Raw genomic sequence first — 14,770 nt, 5'->3', positions numbered from 1 at the left:
GTTTCTTTGTCCTTAACCTAAAACTTTCATTTACTGGGTCTGGGATGCCCTACATAATTCTTGTCACGCGTAAAGTAGATGGGTTTTGAGAGAGAGTTTGTTTGTTTGAGAGACAGAGACCTTTGTTTCGATGGTCAATATCACTTTCCATGATCTGGAAATCCCTGAACTTGATGACGTAAAACTGAAAGGGATGCAACCCCTTATACTTAATGAAGGTGTACCCTTTAGGTATAAAAAGGGTTTGTGCAAAGATCTACTACTCACATTCGATTTTTCTTGATCCTTGAACTAGGAATTGTTCATCTTTCATCTTTTCAACAAAAAGTTTCTGAAAAATTGTTCAAAATGTTTAACTTAATTTTATGGATTGCTGTAATTTATATGCCTACATTTTCAAAAGCAGCAGCAGTTATCTCAACAGGTATATAGTTGTGGTCAAAATTTACAAGTTATAGTGTATTGATATTGAATTTATAATTCTCCAAATTTTCAGAAAACATTCCTGAGCATATTCCTGCACCTGAACCTAAAGTGCACCTCAATCCTGAGCCCGAGAAAGCTAAATCGGAAGAGCTGAGATTGTCGCTGAAAAGTGTGGACATTGCAAGGAACTTGTGGCGAGATGATGAGAAAGGTGCGACACAATTACATACGATTAATGTTTAGATCAATTTGGTTATTTGAAATTTAAATTATGATTCTATTTGAAATGCAGGAGAGCTATTTCGAGTGTTCCGAGAACCACACATAATGACTGCCGAGGACGGTAAAGATGGAATCCCATGTGCCCACCACGCCCACGACCGTAGCGATGAAAATCTACCTGAGAGTCCAAACGAGTTAGCAGCGGCCCAATTCGTCCCACAAAATATTCCCAAGTTTGGTAATATTTTTAAATTCATCATCAATTAGTTGCCTGATAACTATTAATGTCATGTTCTTTTTAAAACTTGTTTTATCCAGGTAAGACCAATCCAAGTAAGCGAGCTGGTAGGACCTTCTGGCCGTTCGTGAGTTGGCACTATAATGACTGCTACTACTACGGTATTGGCTGCTACCCACCACCTCCCCCGTACTACCCAGAATATCCCCCACCTCCCTATTATTAAAAATCATCGTCCCAACATATGTATTTCATAATGATAATTACCACGAAATGTATAGTCAGTACTAATGAGTATTCAATAAATTAAGATAAATTGGTACTACGCGTTTGCATGTATTTAGTAATAATTTGCATATACGTTTATGTTCTTCTTATCCACGCATCATCATACCATGTCATGAAAAAAAATGTTCGTGTCACTTACAAAACAAAACATTTTTCACATTTTTGCAGAGGCAGGACGCACTCTCTGCTTACTTCCAGCAGAAGCAGGTCTAACTTTCTTTTTTGTTATGATGGGCTTGAAGTAAACACCAATCTTTTCATGATCATCCTTTGACCAGAAAGGTTTTTCAAAGTTATTTGTTTTGTATCGATTCATGGGGAGTTCCAGAAGTGGTCTGTACTTTAAAAGACAGGTCGCTACTTCCTACACACGTACATAAAGGTGCATTCAAACAAATGACAGGTTTTTACATGGGTAAGTTGCATACACAAAGAAAAAGATGAGAATATGTATATGATGTTCACCTGGATTAGAGGATTAGCCGTGCAGACGAGATATGACCCAAACTTGTTGATCTCTTGACCTAGTTTCATACTTTCCTCTAAAAGACCTCTGACCACGATCACTTTCCAGCATTCGTTGTCAAATGCTTCAGGGTTCACGGCAATATAGAAAGATTTTAAGAGATTGCCTTCACTTCGAGTCAGCGTTTCTGCCCTAAAAAGGTCACATCTCATTGTTATTGTTGAAAGGGAAATCGTAAAACATTGACTACCTGGAAGAATCCATAGCTGTTTGAATCAAACCAAAGATTTTGTTCATTCCGACTGCAAATTAGCACTATCTTCAACCAATTATCTCTTTATGAAGTGTTATACGAATCTGCAAAATTAACCTAACCTACCAGGTACATATTCACTCCTGGGTATGCTACTGCAATTTAAGGCGCATCCAACCATCGTCTTTTCATAAAATGCTACGACACTATAATGATCAAAATTTTAGAATTTTCTGAAAATTTTCAAAATTATTTCTTAGAAAATACTTATATGTACCTAAGCCCCATTTTCATAACGTCGTCCAACGCTCGTTTCCAATACCGTTCCAAACTTCCGGTGGAGAACATTGTTGCTTTTGAATCAAAATCTAATTTTAACAAACTGCAAATTCAATTTTACAATTATGATGATTCTTCTGCGATGTAATTATACATAATTTGCTAATTATTGAGCTTACTTAATCACATCGTTCCAGTTTTCAATTTTCAAGGGTTGATATCTTATCAGATTTTTTACTCCGTCAACTTCTCGTTTCCAAACGTGGTTTTTTGTTTGGGCAGATGCCATCCGTTTTACGAGGTCCTTTAAAGTTGTGGAACTAATAAAATCTTCTGGAGCTGTGGAATTATTCATACTTTCAAAAGTTTCATATAGCTGTCAGAACAATTCCTTATTTATGCGTTAACCAACAGAGAAGATATCCATGAGTTTTAATTGCATGCACGGTTCGGACTGCTTTAATGGCTTCGGTGTCTTTTAACCCTTCTACTGCATCACAAATTAAACTTGTCACTCGTGAAAATGACTCGTTGAGTTTTTTCGCTATGTAGAGCATATTTCTTCCAGTGCTGGTAGCAATCGATTTGCACAACACTTTTGCACACTCTTCTTCTTGCTCTAAAGTTTCCTGTATGTCACAGGAAAGAGAACAATCTCGCAAGAAGATTGACCAGTCTGATGACGATTCGTCATCTAAAATAAATTCAGTGTCAGACCCAGTGTCAAAACTCTTTTATGAAATCGTGAGAAATGCTGTACTTACAAAAAGTCAAATATTCTGTGTACAGATTTCTTAATTCACGAAAATCGACTTGTTCATTTCCCAAGCATGGAATTTCTTTCACCTCAAGAAACGAATTTACTAGAGGTTCAATCTGTCTAATTGATTTTTCTATGCAGGATTTCAAGTGAACGGTCAAGCTAATTTTAGGGACATATGCTACCACAACTGTCTGAAAACATAGTTAATTTAAAAAATATATATATTTCATACATGTATTTCTGCATATACACGTATACATTTAAATATCGTACTTGGATATCCCTTGTTCTCGGAGCCACAAAGACAACACACTTCTCAACGTTTCTGACACTATTTTTAATAGTTTCGCCCAGGTCAGACAAGTCAATCGTGGACCCTTGAACTTTCACCCGCGTGTTGGTCTTTCCATCGAGCACGAGGACTTTAAATATTCCTCTGTCCCTCACGATTCGTCCCAGGTCTCCGGTTTGAATAAAATTCGTAGCGTCTGCAAAAAAATAATGCCTCATATTCCACTTTGTGAGTAAATCTAAACTATTATTATTTACCTGTCCCCATTCCATGCATGCTTATAAAAACCTCCCCTTTTCCCCCCACAGCACACTCCCTCCAGTTCTTATCATCGATAATTGACACCAAAATATTATTTATCGGAGTTCCCATGCACAATTTTCCATCCACGCATCTCCTACTAATTTCCCTCATGTTGGCATAGCTCACCCACGTCGCGGCCCACAGGACTTCGGGCAGATTTGCACCGTACAATATTGCGAGCAAACATTTGTGTCCGGGGGGAAGAGTTTCAAAAAACTTTTTCCCAAGTTCTAGACTAAAAGTTCCTCCGGACACAAGCCACACACGGATCGAGCCCAAATCTGAACGTCTCTCTTCATTAGCTTGGACAAAATCTAAGAGATCTTCCAAATGTTGTGGCGAAATTCTCAATCGATGTGGAGCAAGTTCTGCAATTTCGGCTAAAAGTTTGTCATTTTGCAAGGTTTGATTATCCTCTGCTGGATTTCGAAATAGTTGTGCGTGATACAGGTTGGGATCCAAAATGTGGACAGGTTTGCCGGTACATAAGGGCATAAATAATTCAACTAGTGAACGTGGGTCTGAGATTGGATAGGTCAGGTAAAACTTTTCCCCTTCTTGAACGAAAAACTCCATTTTCTCCCAGTAAATTCGGTTATGAATAATTCTGTGAAACAAAATTAGCAAGAAATTTTACTTGAAATTGTAGACGGTAAGATTATTAATTTATTTCATGAACCTATTGCCAATTCTGGTCCATCTGACCCCATTTCCAGGCACGAAAGTTGAGCAAATCATGGCAGTCCTCTGACCCAAAGGGGTCTTAAGTTGGAGCGGAGTAATGTCCGGTTTCCCGATAGTTCCTCCATTTACAGCATCTTCCCAGAGCTGGCTTGATTTAATGATGAAGTACGGAAGTGGCAATTTATGCTTCCCAGTGTCCGTGTTAATCGGATAAATTACTCGACTTGGAATAAAGTTGGGGGTCTGATTAACTGGCAAATTTTGGTTGTCCTTATCAAATTGGATAACCAAGAGGGGTTGAACCCTTCGCACGAACAACTTCCAGTCTTCGTCTGATTGTAATTGTTCTCTATGAACGTGCACATAAGCCGCTCCAAGTTTCAGGATGGATAAGATGTAGACGAGGATTCGCTCATCGAGATAATTCCCGTCGGTTAAAAGTCCTACAACAACGTCGCCAAAACCGTTGGAGGGGGCTTCTTGGAAATTGGGCGACTGCGGACTGAGATTCCGATTGATTTGAGCAACGTGAGATGCCAGAATTTTGGCGATACGGCGACTCATGTCGTCAAGTTGTCGAAAGGTGAGACCCATTCGACCGTTTTGGATGAGAGCGGAGGTGTCGATGGGAAAATCCTTTTTGCATAATGCTGAGGCGAAAATTGAGAAGAGTGAGATTTGGTTGTCGAACGGGGTCGGAAGTAACTTTCCTCTGAGCCGAGACTCGGATGAGTTTATGATTTCATTAAATGCTAAATATGTGTGGATATTTATAAGTAGGTACAAATTCATCTATTTGATTTCATTGCTGCTTAAAATTTGAGGTTACCGATGGATGGTTTCGGACTTGGTGTTGGAAAATGAGACATTCTGGCAGACGATGCATAAACAAATATTAATAGTCAATTTCAATATGTACAAAAATTAAAATTGATTAAATATCCAGCATTTCTAGGAAGTGTCCTCTCTGTCTCCTCTCGAGCTTGCCTGGAGAGGAGGACGATCTTAAATACTTGGTTACAATTTGTATTTTTCGTAGAATAATGCACAAATATTTTTATAATTCTCCAGCGATACAAAAAAATATAAAGCATTTTTTTTTGGAAAATATAACGAAACATATTTTTGAACATTTTACAAATTTTCAGCTGTTCAGTTGACCAATGTCAAAAAATAAGCTATGTGAACGATTCTATGTGTATGTTTCTTTTTATCAGATTTTATTTGATATGCATATTTTATGTACATTTGCAGTTCCATATAAATTGATTTACTGTTGTTAAATTTATTTACATTATAAACATTTCATTTCATATGATTGCATTTTTGAAGCCAAATTCACAAAGATACAAATCATGATTTCAACAAAAGACCACTATTTGTTTTCTTGTTGATTCACCTCAATTCCTTCCAATTGGCCTTGAACTTTGTTATGTAACTTTCTCTTCTCCAGCGCAACAAACAAACCCAATCACAGAGTTTAGGTACCTTATGTCAAGAATCCTACCTGCATACATATTATCATATCGACTAGACTAGAGACCAAACACGGGGAAAAATCTCCTTTGCACTTGTTGTGATGTGATTGATGTCATAGAATCCTAGCCCAATGGCAAGATATTTGGAACCATGAACTAGGTCACCCTCAGTTTCACACTGCTTGGACAACTGGATGGACTACATCTTCTCCAAGCGTCATGTTTTTTCCGGAATTACCCAAATGCCCCACAATGAAATCGGTAATATGAAAATGTATAAAAAGGCGTCTCAACACCAACTCTGGAGACATTTATTTGCTTAAACCTTTCCTATCATCATTTGTCCAGAACAATGCGGAAATTATCCAGTTTTTTAATCGGATGCTTCCTCGTGTCATCCAGCATACTTTGTTTGGAGGCGGTGGGAGTGCCTGTCGAGCCTGCACCAGCATGGTACACGTATCCCAGGATTAAACGCGTTCCATGGGGAAAAAATATGGGTATCGATACATTTACATATCCTATACGTTTTAAGCCAGAGATAATTTTTGAACTTTTATATGAAATCAATCTGATTGTTCATTACAGAGAGGATCATGTACCAACAACCCGGTTTGTTCCAGCCAGCGATGGACATGACCAAGAGAGATGTGAGCCCTTCCGTCGAATCGACTCCTGATCCAGGAATAGGTATGTGTTATTAATTTATTTATTAAATTTATTTAAAAAAATAAAAAATAAATTGAAATCGAACTAAATTTAAACATGCACATTTGCATGAATAACAAATGCAAATAAACTTGCGAAAATAACGAATATGAAATATGAATAGTGCGAATATTTTTGCAGGCACAGTTGCTGAAACCGTCGGCAGTAAGGACCATCAGCCCCCGTGTAACTGTGCTCGATGTGCTGGACGGCTTCAGAAAAGGGTACCAATATTTTGTTTCATTTATGAAATTATGGAATTTAAAAGCGGTCTGAAGTTAAAATAGAAATTATAATTCCTAGTTTGTGAAAGTCCCAGCGAACAAACCCCGCTTCCTGTTTGGTGGAGCATACCCGTACGGCGACTACTATGAAGACTATTATGATGACTACTACGATGGTTATCCGTATGGAGGGTACAATGGAGGGTATTTCGGTGGGGGTGGGTTTGGAGGGGGGCAATGGGGATATCCTTACGCAGGAATGGGTTATGGAGGGCATTGGTGAATCTCTTTCTTCCATATGTATTCAACAAAACTATCGTTCTCAATTTAAAATGAATTTCAATTATTAATTTACATAAATCTCAATCAAAATTTGGATGCAATAAAAACCATACCACTTGGAAATGTTTTGTTTAATTTTCTTAAAATTTATGGCATTACTCGAGAAATATATACGTACCTACCAATACATATTTTCACACATGTTTGATAAAAAACGAAAGTTTTAGAATTCAGCATAAAAATTATTTTAAATTTTTTAGGGTAAATATTGCATGAACATTGTAAAGATGCATCTTTAAAGTACCACCTAATAAATTTTGGTCCTTTTCTTTGTTAAGGATATAGGTCAAGGCCAAATTAAATGGAAAGTGAATCCAGCATCTCCAGCTCACTTTCCTTTTCTATGTCTACCTTGTTGTACTTATTTGTGTACAAGAGCATAATGAGTTTTTTAGCGTTGCATACCGTATAATGACTCGAATCGTCGTACCTTTATGTGTACGTTAAAAAAGTTGATGACGTGATGGTGTCCTTATAAATACATCCTGCCGATTCTTATTTTCAGTCAGTTCATTTTCTGTCCAGAAAGTGAGTTTCATTTCATCTCAACGTTGTTGGCGTTTGCTGTGATCATCTTCGGTTTTCATACAATTTTTAAAATGGTGGGGAAACAGGGGAAAGTTCTTGGTCTGTGCGTTCTACTCGTTATCTCGTCGGTCCAAGGTCGCACCGTCGTCAATCCAAATGCAAGAGGTAAGTAACCAGAGGGGATGGAAACTTATATTGAGAAATTATATTGGCAGGAAGAATTGATGGGGTTGTTTAGTCTTGAATTTATTACTAAACTGTGTTATTCGTATGCAGGAGGAGGTGCCGATCCGAGAGACCTGTGGGGACTGGTCAACGTCTGGGAAGGTGACGACACGGGAAATGTTCCCCCCGAACTATGCAACCAATTGAAGGGACACCACTACCCACCCACCAACATTCTGCAACCTAACCAATGGGGGGGATATCCCGGAAACAGTTTACCATACCGACCCCCACGACCTGACACTCCAGGAGGAGGCGGATATACGGAAGGAATTCACTCCAGTAATGAATTTGGAGGATTTGCACCTGTATCCGCACCTTACATTCCACGACCAGCAGTTGACCCAGGGTACGTCCCACGACCAGCCGTTGACCAACCTTACGTTCCAAGACCAGCCGTTGATCCAGGGTACGTTCCAAGACCAGCCGTGGACCAACCCTACGTTCCACGACCAGCCGTTGACCAACCTTACGTTCCACGACCAGCCGTTGATCCAGGGTACGTCCAACGACCATCCGTTGAATCAGGGTACGTTCAACGACCAGCAATTGTCCCAGGCGTCCCATCCTATCTCGCAACAGGAGGTTCTTCTGCCTACAACCAAGCCCAAAACAGTGCCGAGCATACCGCATTTGAGCAAAATAAGCAATCTTCTTCCCAGTCTTCTGGATCATCCAATAACTACTACGGGGCAGCTAATGGAGGAATGCAGCATGGATTCGGGGGAAATAATCAATTCGTCTCCGCACAAGGAAATCAGTTTCAAACATCCGATTCTAGCAAGGAATCCAACAAATTTGAATCCCAAAAACAGTCCAACTCTGCATCATCCGGTCAAACGGGGGCGTATTATGGAGCTACGGGCGTAAATAATGTACCGTACCGACCTTACGGACAGTCTCAAGTCGTTGCGGCGGAAGGTTCCCAATTCCAAATGTCTAACTCTAACAAGGAGTCAATCAAGGCTGAATCACAGAAGGAATCCAGTAGCGCGTCTTCCGGTCAAACGGGGGCATATTATGGGGCAGCAGGTGGCTACAATCCTTACCGACCATCCGGAGCGTCCCAAGTCGTTGCCGCTGAAGGATCACAGTTCCAAACTTCTGACTCAAGCAAGGAATCCACCAAGTTTGAATCTGACAAGCAGTCCAGCTCAGCTTCTTCTGGACAAACGGGGGCGTATTATGGAGCCACTGGGGTAAATGCTGTACCTAATCGACCATACGGAGCGTCACAAGTCGTTGCAGCAGAGGGATCACAATTCCAAACCTCAGATTCTAGCAAAGAGTCCATCAAATCTGAATCTAACAAAGAATCTTCCAGTGCATCATCCGGTCAAACGGGGGCGTATTATGGAGCCACTGGGGTAAATGCTGCACCTTATCGACCTTACGGAGCATCCCAAGTCGTTGCCGCCGAAGGTGCACAATTTCAAACCTCCGACTCAAGCAAAGAATCCACCAAGTTTGAATCTGACAAGCAATCCAGTTCGGCCTCTTCTGGACAAACGGGGGCGTATTATGGAGCCACCGGGGTAAATGCTGGCTCTTATCCGACTTACGAAGCGTCCCAAGTCGTAGCAGCAGAAGGGGCACAATTCCAAACATCTAACTCTAACAAAGAGTCCATCAAATCAGAATCTAGCAAAGAATCCGCCAGTGCTTCATCCGGTCAAACGGGAGCATATTATGGTGCCACCGGGGTAAATTCTGCACCTTATCGACCATACGGAGCGTCCCAAGTCGTCGCTGCCGAAGGTGCACAGTTTCAAACTTCTGACTCAAACAAAGAATCCACAAAGTTTGAATCTAACAAGGAATCTGCTAGCGCCTCATCCGGCCAAACTGGAGCATATTACGGTGCCACCGGGGTAAATGCTGCACCTTATCGTCCATACGGAGCATCCCAAGTCGTTGCAGCAGAAGGAGCACAATTCCAAACGTCCGATTCCAGCAAAGAATCCATCAAATCTGAATCTAACAAAGAATCCGCCAGTGCATCATCCGGCCAAACTGGATCATATTACGGTGCCACTGGAGGAAGTGTACCTTATGCAGGATCACAAATCGTAGCTGCTGAAGGGGCCCAATTTCAAAACTCTGCTTCCTCCGCAGAATCAACTAAACTCGAGCAAAGCAAAGAACATGCCTCCTCCTCTTCTGGCTCACAAGGACAATTCGTCTCCGCCGAAACGAGACCTTCCTACTTCCCCCAACAAGTCAGTGCTGGACAAGCCTCACAATTCCAAACTTCCGACTCGAGCAAGGAATCCTCCAAGTTTGAGCAGAACAAGGCCTCTTCATCCTCCTCGTCTGGGTCGGAAGGAGCATATGTTGCCGGTGTCAATGGTGGCTACGGAAATTCTGGCTTTGTCTCTGCCGGACAAGGGTCACAATTCCAAAACTCTGCCTCCAGCTCGGAATCAATCAAATCTGAGAGTTCAGCCGAGCACTCGACCTCCGCTTCCGGGTCCAACTCCCAATTCGTAGCTGCTGCTGATGGTGGTGGGTCCTTTAATCCGTACGTCGCAGGAGCCGCTTCTTCTGGTACAAATTTCGAAACTTCCAGCGTGGACAAAGAATTAACCAAGTTTGATGCAGAAAAATCTTCTTCATCCAGCTCCCAAGGATCGTCACAAGCATATGTTGGTCTGGATCGGCCAGAATCGGCCCCCTTGGTGGCAGCTGGGTCCAATAACGCCCCCGTCTTCGTGAGTGCACCGCACCCCGAAATTCTCAGGTATGACTGCACCGCCTGCAGGAACAATGTCGCCCCAGCACCACGTTGGCGAAACTGATGAGCACAACTCAAACTTTTTTGGACTAACAAAAAACGTGACGGTATTTCAAATAATTTAGTTTGTTACAATTTTCAAGTGTTTAAAAAACCAAATAAATAGCAAAAAAAAACAATCATGTGTACCTTGTTTCATACGAGATAGCTTTTACCACAAGTAAAAACAATGCTCACATTTTCCCATTTCTGCCACAGTATTCCAAATCCAGTCATGCATTCCAAATTTCATTTTGTCAAAGAGAGAAAGGTGAAAGTCAAGTCAATCGCACGGGTTATTAAGTTTGAACAGGGTCCATCCATCTCGGTTCAGAAGCTGCATACGCTAGTGCTCCTCTCCCAAATGAGTTTAGAATTGCATACATACCTCGAACCGCTACAGGATTCCGTTTTAGTAGGCAGGGAAAGTCAGACGTAATGAAATTACACGGTGAAAGCACACGCTCATAAACTACTGCAAACGAGAACAACAAAACCAACATTCAACAAACCTCTAGCTCTTGCCTCTGCTGCTAAGCTATGTACTTATATGCATCAAACCTAATATTCATTGCACAACCACCACCACAGAGTTTTGTCCGACTGGAAAAGACCACATTCTACTCGTATTTAATTCCAAAATGGCGTAATTACCAATTTTGACGGAGGCAGGCAGTCAGGCAGGCACACCAATGGTCACATTTAAAATCAGCGATTGATATATACAACTTTACATATATTTCTGCCTCACAACTTTTTGTGAAACTGTTCGATATGCATCTTTTGTCTGGCTGGGTTCAGTTCTCCGCAGGTGAATATGTACATACATACATGAAAACTTTGTTGAAAATTGAAGCCCGAGTTTTCACAGAATTTTTGAGACACAAAGGTACACACATTTCCGCCAGAGGTTTAGGTTTCCGCCGTTCTCATTATTTTATTTTAGTCCTACCGGAGAAGAGAAAGTTTGTTTATTTACTTTTCACTTTTCATCCATCCTGCCAGCCATGGTGCAGTATTAGATATGCATATGCATATTAGATATACATATGTATATCCATCAAAATTCAGTCGACGTAGACTTGGGGAACTTAGCGTAGCGGAGATGAATGCTAAATAAGTAGTTCGCAGTAAAACGCGGTGATATGATGTGAAAAGCGATCTCTTGTCATGCCACATGCGGCACGCTGAAATCAAAGTAAAGTCAGCCTGTCTAACAAGCCCGACTCAATTAAAATTTCAATTAAATATTCTCCCAATTTTGGTTCAGTTCAGTTCAGGGCATGTCGTTTTTCACTGAATGCATGTGCACTTTGGAAAAACTTGTGTGCAAGTTAATATCCTGGGTGGGGTACTTATATACAAAATGGCTCCTCAAAACGGTATAAAATTATGCATCATCAAGATAAAATGTGCATACGTAGGTAAATAAATACGTACAAATATATATTAATGTCTCCGTAAGTGGACGGCTATATATTTTATCATTGTTGTTCTACCTTAGGCTATTTTCGTTCCAATACTGAACCAACATTTTGCATGGAGGTCTTCTTTATTCGATTAATTATACGGCTACCAAAATTTACTACGAATTTCAAAGTTCCCCTTCTCACTTAATTTCCGCATCAGCAAATCCGAAATTACAAAACACATCACTTTCTTTCTGCCCACTCGAATTGAACACGAAGTGAGGACATTATCAGAATTATTTGCGACATTAGATCGGACTTTTGGTCCGTCTCACTCGCTAAATGGTGATGAAAAGCGAGCGAATCGAAGAAGAAGATGAAATTCAACAAGGGACATCACCACATCGCTTGACTGCTCAGAAGACCAGTTGTGATTCACTCATTTCATTATGTTTTATTGCTCATGTGTGTGTGTCTATTTCTGATAAGGAAAACGTAACATGGAGCAGAAATTCCTCAGAGAGGACACTTTTTCTCTCTGGACATCATTTCTTTTTTATTTCATTCTTTACGCAAGGCTGACTTTCCCCGAGATCTTTCAACAACCAACCAAAACCACGGTGTTCCCCTCACACACCCGTCCCGTATTTATTACGTGTTCACTCTTGCAATCAGAAATTTACCAATGCCATAAATTGCCGTTCATCGCGGCAGATGATGTGTTGATTTGTCAACTCATCACTTGGAAAAAATTGTATTTCAATAATATTGGATATTCAGCATAAGAAATAAATAGATAGATAAGAAATACATAAATGAGACAGATTATTACATATGTACGACTTACAATGCGTGAACCCATTACGGCACAATTTCTGGGGAACATTACCAGTTTGGAGACAACAAGACTCAACCAACTACTTACACATTATTGGCTTAACCTCGCTTTTCTACCAAGTTGTACGTGAAGAGAGTTGGACAAAAACCGGGTGAAAGCAAGCACTTTCTCCCAGTCAGGGTTGGGATTTCGGCCGATCTGTCTGTCCTACAAGTTTCGCTCTCTCTATTTCTCGACCGGCTTACATACATCTCTCGTCTCACTTTGCGTCTCATCTTTGAAGATAACTTCGAATCAAATATCGAGTCTGTCTATATCAAAATCACTCACTTTTCAATATGCTTTTACCGCATGGAAAACATACCTGCATAATCTTGAATATTATTACTTTGATCAATCTCCTCAGATTGAAAGTTTATTGAAAAACTGGCTGAATTTCTTGGTCAATATTTTCCGTGTGTCTTACCTGTTATACAATTCTGTGAAATATTGACGTTGATCTTTGTGGTATTTGGATCGAAATTATTACTTGAACGGTTCGATATTAATAATAATATGAGAGAAGAATCATCTCCCGACTAGACTATTTTCTCATATTTTCCCAGTCTTCTCTGGACTATGTCGATAGTAAACTATTGTCAAAAGAGTTTAGTCAGTGCTTTGAATGAACAATAATGGTGGTGGTGGTAATGGTGCATTGTGTCTTTGGTCTCGAACCATCCAACCAAACCGAAAACTAGGAAGAGAAGAAGATTCCTTACCGCCGCCGACATTATTATTTTGGCTTTAAATCCGTAGAAAACCAAGCCAAAACTCTAAAACCAAGCCAAGCAAGGCACAAACCTTGTGTGTGCGACGTCGACGACATTCAGAAATTCCAGTCCAACCAAACCACAGCATACGTATCTATCAGCGTACGTACCTCCCTTCCATAAACCACCCACTGTTCTCTGTTCCTTTTCCCCGTGATCAGGAGAAAGAGACGAGAGGATTCTCTCTCTGCTAAAGGATAATAACAATAATAAAGCTCTTCTTCTTTCCAGTTATTGAATGGGATTGTGCTCTTCCGGTGCAAAATAAGTAAGAACTCTGTCGTACAATGGACTAAATCACATCTCACAAATGCTCCTGCCAGTAACCAAGAATTGGGTGGATTCACACTACACCGAGAGACTAGAGCACGTCGTCTTGCCGGCGTTTGATCATCATCGCACTACAGGCTGAAAATATATGTGTAAAACTTTCTCTTTCCATCCGCAAAGAATTATTTCCTCAAAGAAGAAGTGAATCTCATCCTCCTATCAAAGCCATTCTGCTCCAGAGCGCCCCACTACACACCGGAAGTCCCAATCCAATAATAGCCCCAATATTAAATATAAAAAAAGATATGCAAGTCTTCACGTGCTAACGGATCCCACACCATTTTCTCATTCTTCCAGCGATAATAAAAATAAAAAGAAAATTCGAATTTAATACTCAACCGGAAACCATGCTCGATCTAGAACTAGAAGCGGAGCAGAGCCAAACCCTAAAAAAAGCAAATTGCACCAACAAGGACAATATTAATAAAATGAATCATCACAATAACGATAACCACATTCAAAACCATGTAAACAACTGTAACGGCAAGAAGTCCGTGGGCCTGTCGGATTTCGTGGATGACATGGAACATCAGGACGACCAAGGAGATCAAGGGTCATCATCGCGACGGAATAATAATAATAACGCGAGAAACAGAAGGAATCAAAAGACCGGAATCTGTGATATTATAGAAGCGCAGTTGGAGCATTTGGGAAAAGGGTAAGAATTTTCATGTCATGTTATTGTTCCGAAAAGTTCCTGGTAACTTGCGACATCACGACACAATCCGAAATCAAATAAAATATTCCTCATATACAATTCATGATGTAGCAGTCCCGTCTACAACATAAATATCGTATTTACTCCGAAAAAATACGGGGAAAAAGGTGCGGTAAAAAAAATCGGTGAAAAAAATGGTAAATAAAATCATCCCAACATCTCTTGATCGAG

The 14,770-nt window shown here is 40.5% G+C and overlaps 4 protein-coding genes across 5 annotated transcripts in view; all 4 read left to right on the top strand.

Moving 5' to 3' along the window:
• The first annotated feature begins 254 nt into the window (after nt 1-254).
• LOC110854364 lies at nt 255-1,175 on the top strand. Its single transcript, XM_022102792.2, has 4 exons — nt 255-424; nt 497-637; nt 719-886; nt 967-1,175. The coding sequence occupies exons 1-4, from the start codon at nt 349-351 to the stop codon at nt 1,110-1,112; spliced, it is 531 nt and encodes a 176-aa protein (XP_021958484.1). The 5' UTR covers nt 255-348; the 3' UTR covers nt 1,113-1,175.
• Nucleotides 1,176-5,982: 4,807 nt separating this feature from the next.
• Nucleotides 5,983-7,029, top strand: LOC110854371. Its single transcript, XM_022102799.2, has 4 exons — nt 5,983-6,192; nt 6,281-6,382; nt 6,542-6,624; nt 6,704-7,029. The coding sequence occupies exons 1-4, from the start codon at nt 6,045-6,047 to the stop codon at nt 6,905-6,907; spliced, it is 537 nt and encodes a 178-aa protein (XP_021958491.1). The 5' UTR covers nt 5,983-6,044; the 3' UTR covers nt 6,908-7,029.
• Nucleotides 7,030-7,470: 441 nt separating this feature from the next.
• Nucleotides 7,471-10,587, top strand: LOC110854346 (filaggrin-2-like). 2 transcript variants are annotated; one of them, XM_022102776.2, is made up of 3 exons: nt 7,471-7,659; nt 7,771-10,266; nt 10,340-10,523. In XM_022102776.2, exons 1-3 carry the CDS (start codon nt 7,566-7,568, stop codon nt 10,432-10,434), a joined length of 2,685 nt encoding a protein of 894 aa, XP_021958468.1. In that variant the 5' UTR covers nt 7,471-7,565; the 3' UTR covers nt 10,435-10,523. The 2 variants fall into 2 exon arrangements, with proteins under 2 accessions (XP_021958468.1, XP_021958467.1); XM_022102775.2 differs by having other exon boundaries at nt 7,771-10,587.
• Nucleotides 10,588-12,928: 2,341 nt separating this feature from the next.
• LOC110854105 (solute carrier family 35 member F2) overlaps nt 12,929-14,770 on the top strand; it is a 28,783-nt gene continuing 26,941 nt past the window's right edge. The window contains exons 1-2 of the mRNA XM_035854935.1: nt 12,929-13,653; nt 13,783-14,539. Coding sequence (XP_035710828.1) covers nt 14,229-14,539 — 311 coding nt within the window. The 5' untranslated portion in view covers nt 12,929-13,653; nt 13,783-14,228. The remainder of the gene's footprint in view (nt 13,654-13,782; nt 14,540-14,770) is intronic.

This window comes from Folsomia candida, unplaced genomic scaffold, assembly GCF_002217175.1.
Source record: "Folsomia candida strain VU population unplaced genomic scaffold, ASM221717v1 Fcan01_Sc009, whole genome shotgun sequence".
NCBI lineage: Eukaryota > Metazoa > Arthropoda > Collembola > Entomobryomorpha > Isotomidae > Folsomia > Folsomia candida.
The sequence above is the reverse complement of the archived record's forward strand: the minus strand, read 5'-3'. Positions and strand labels throughout refer to the sequence as shown.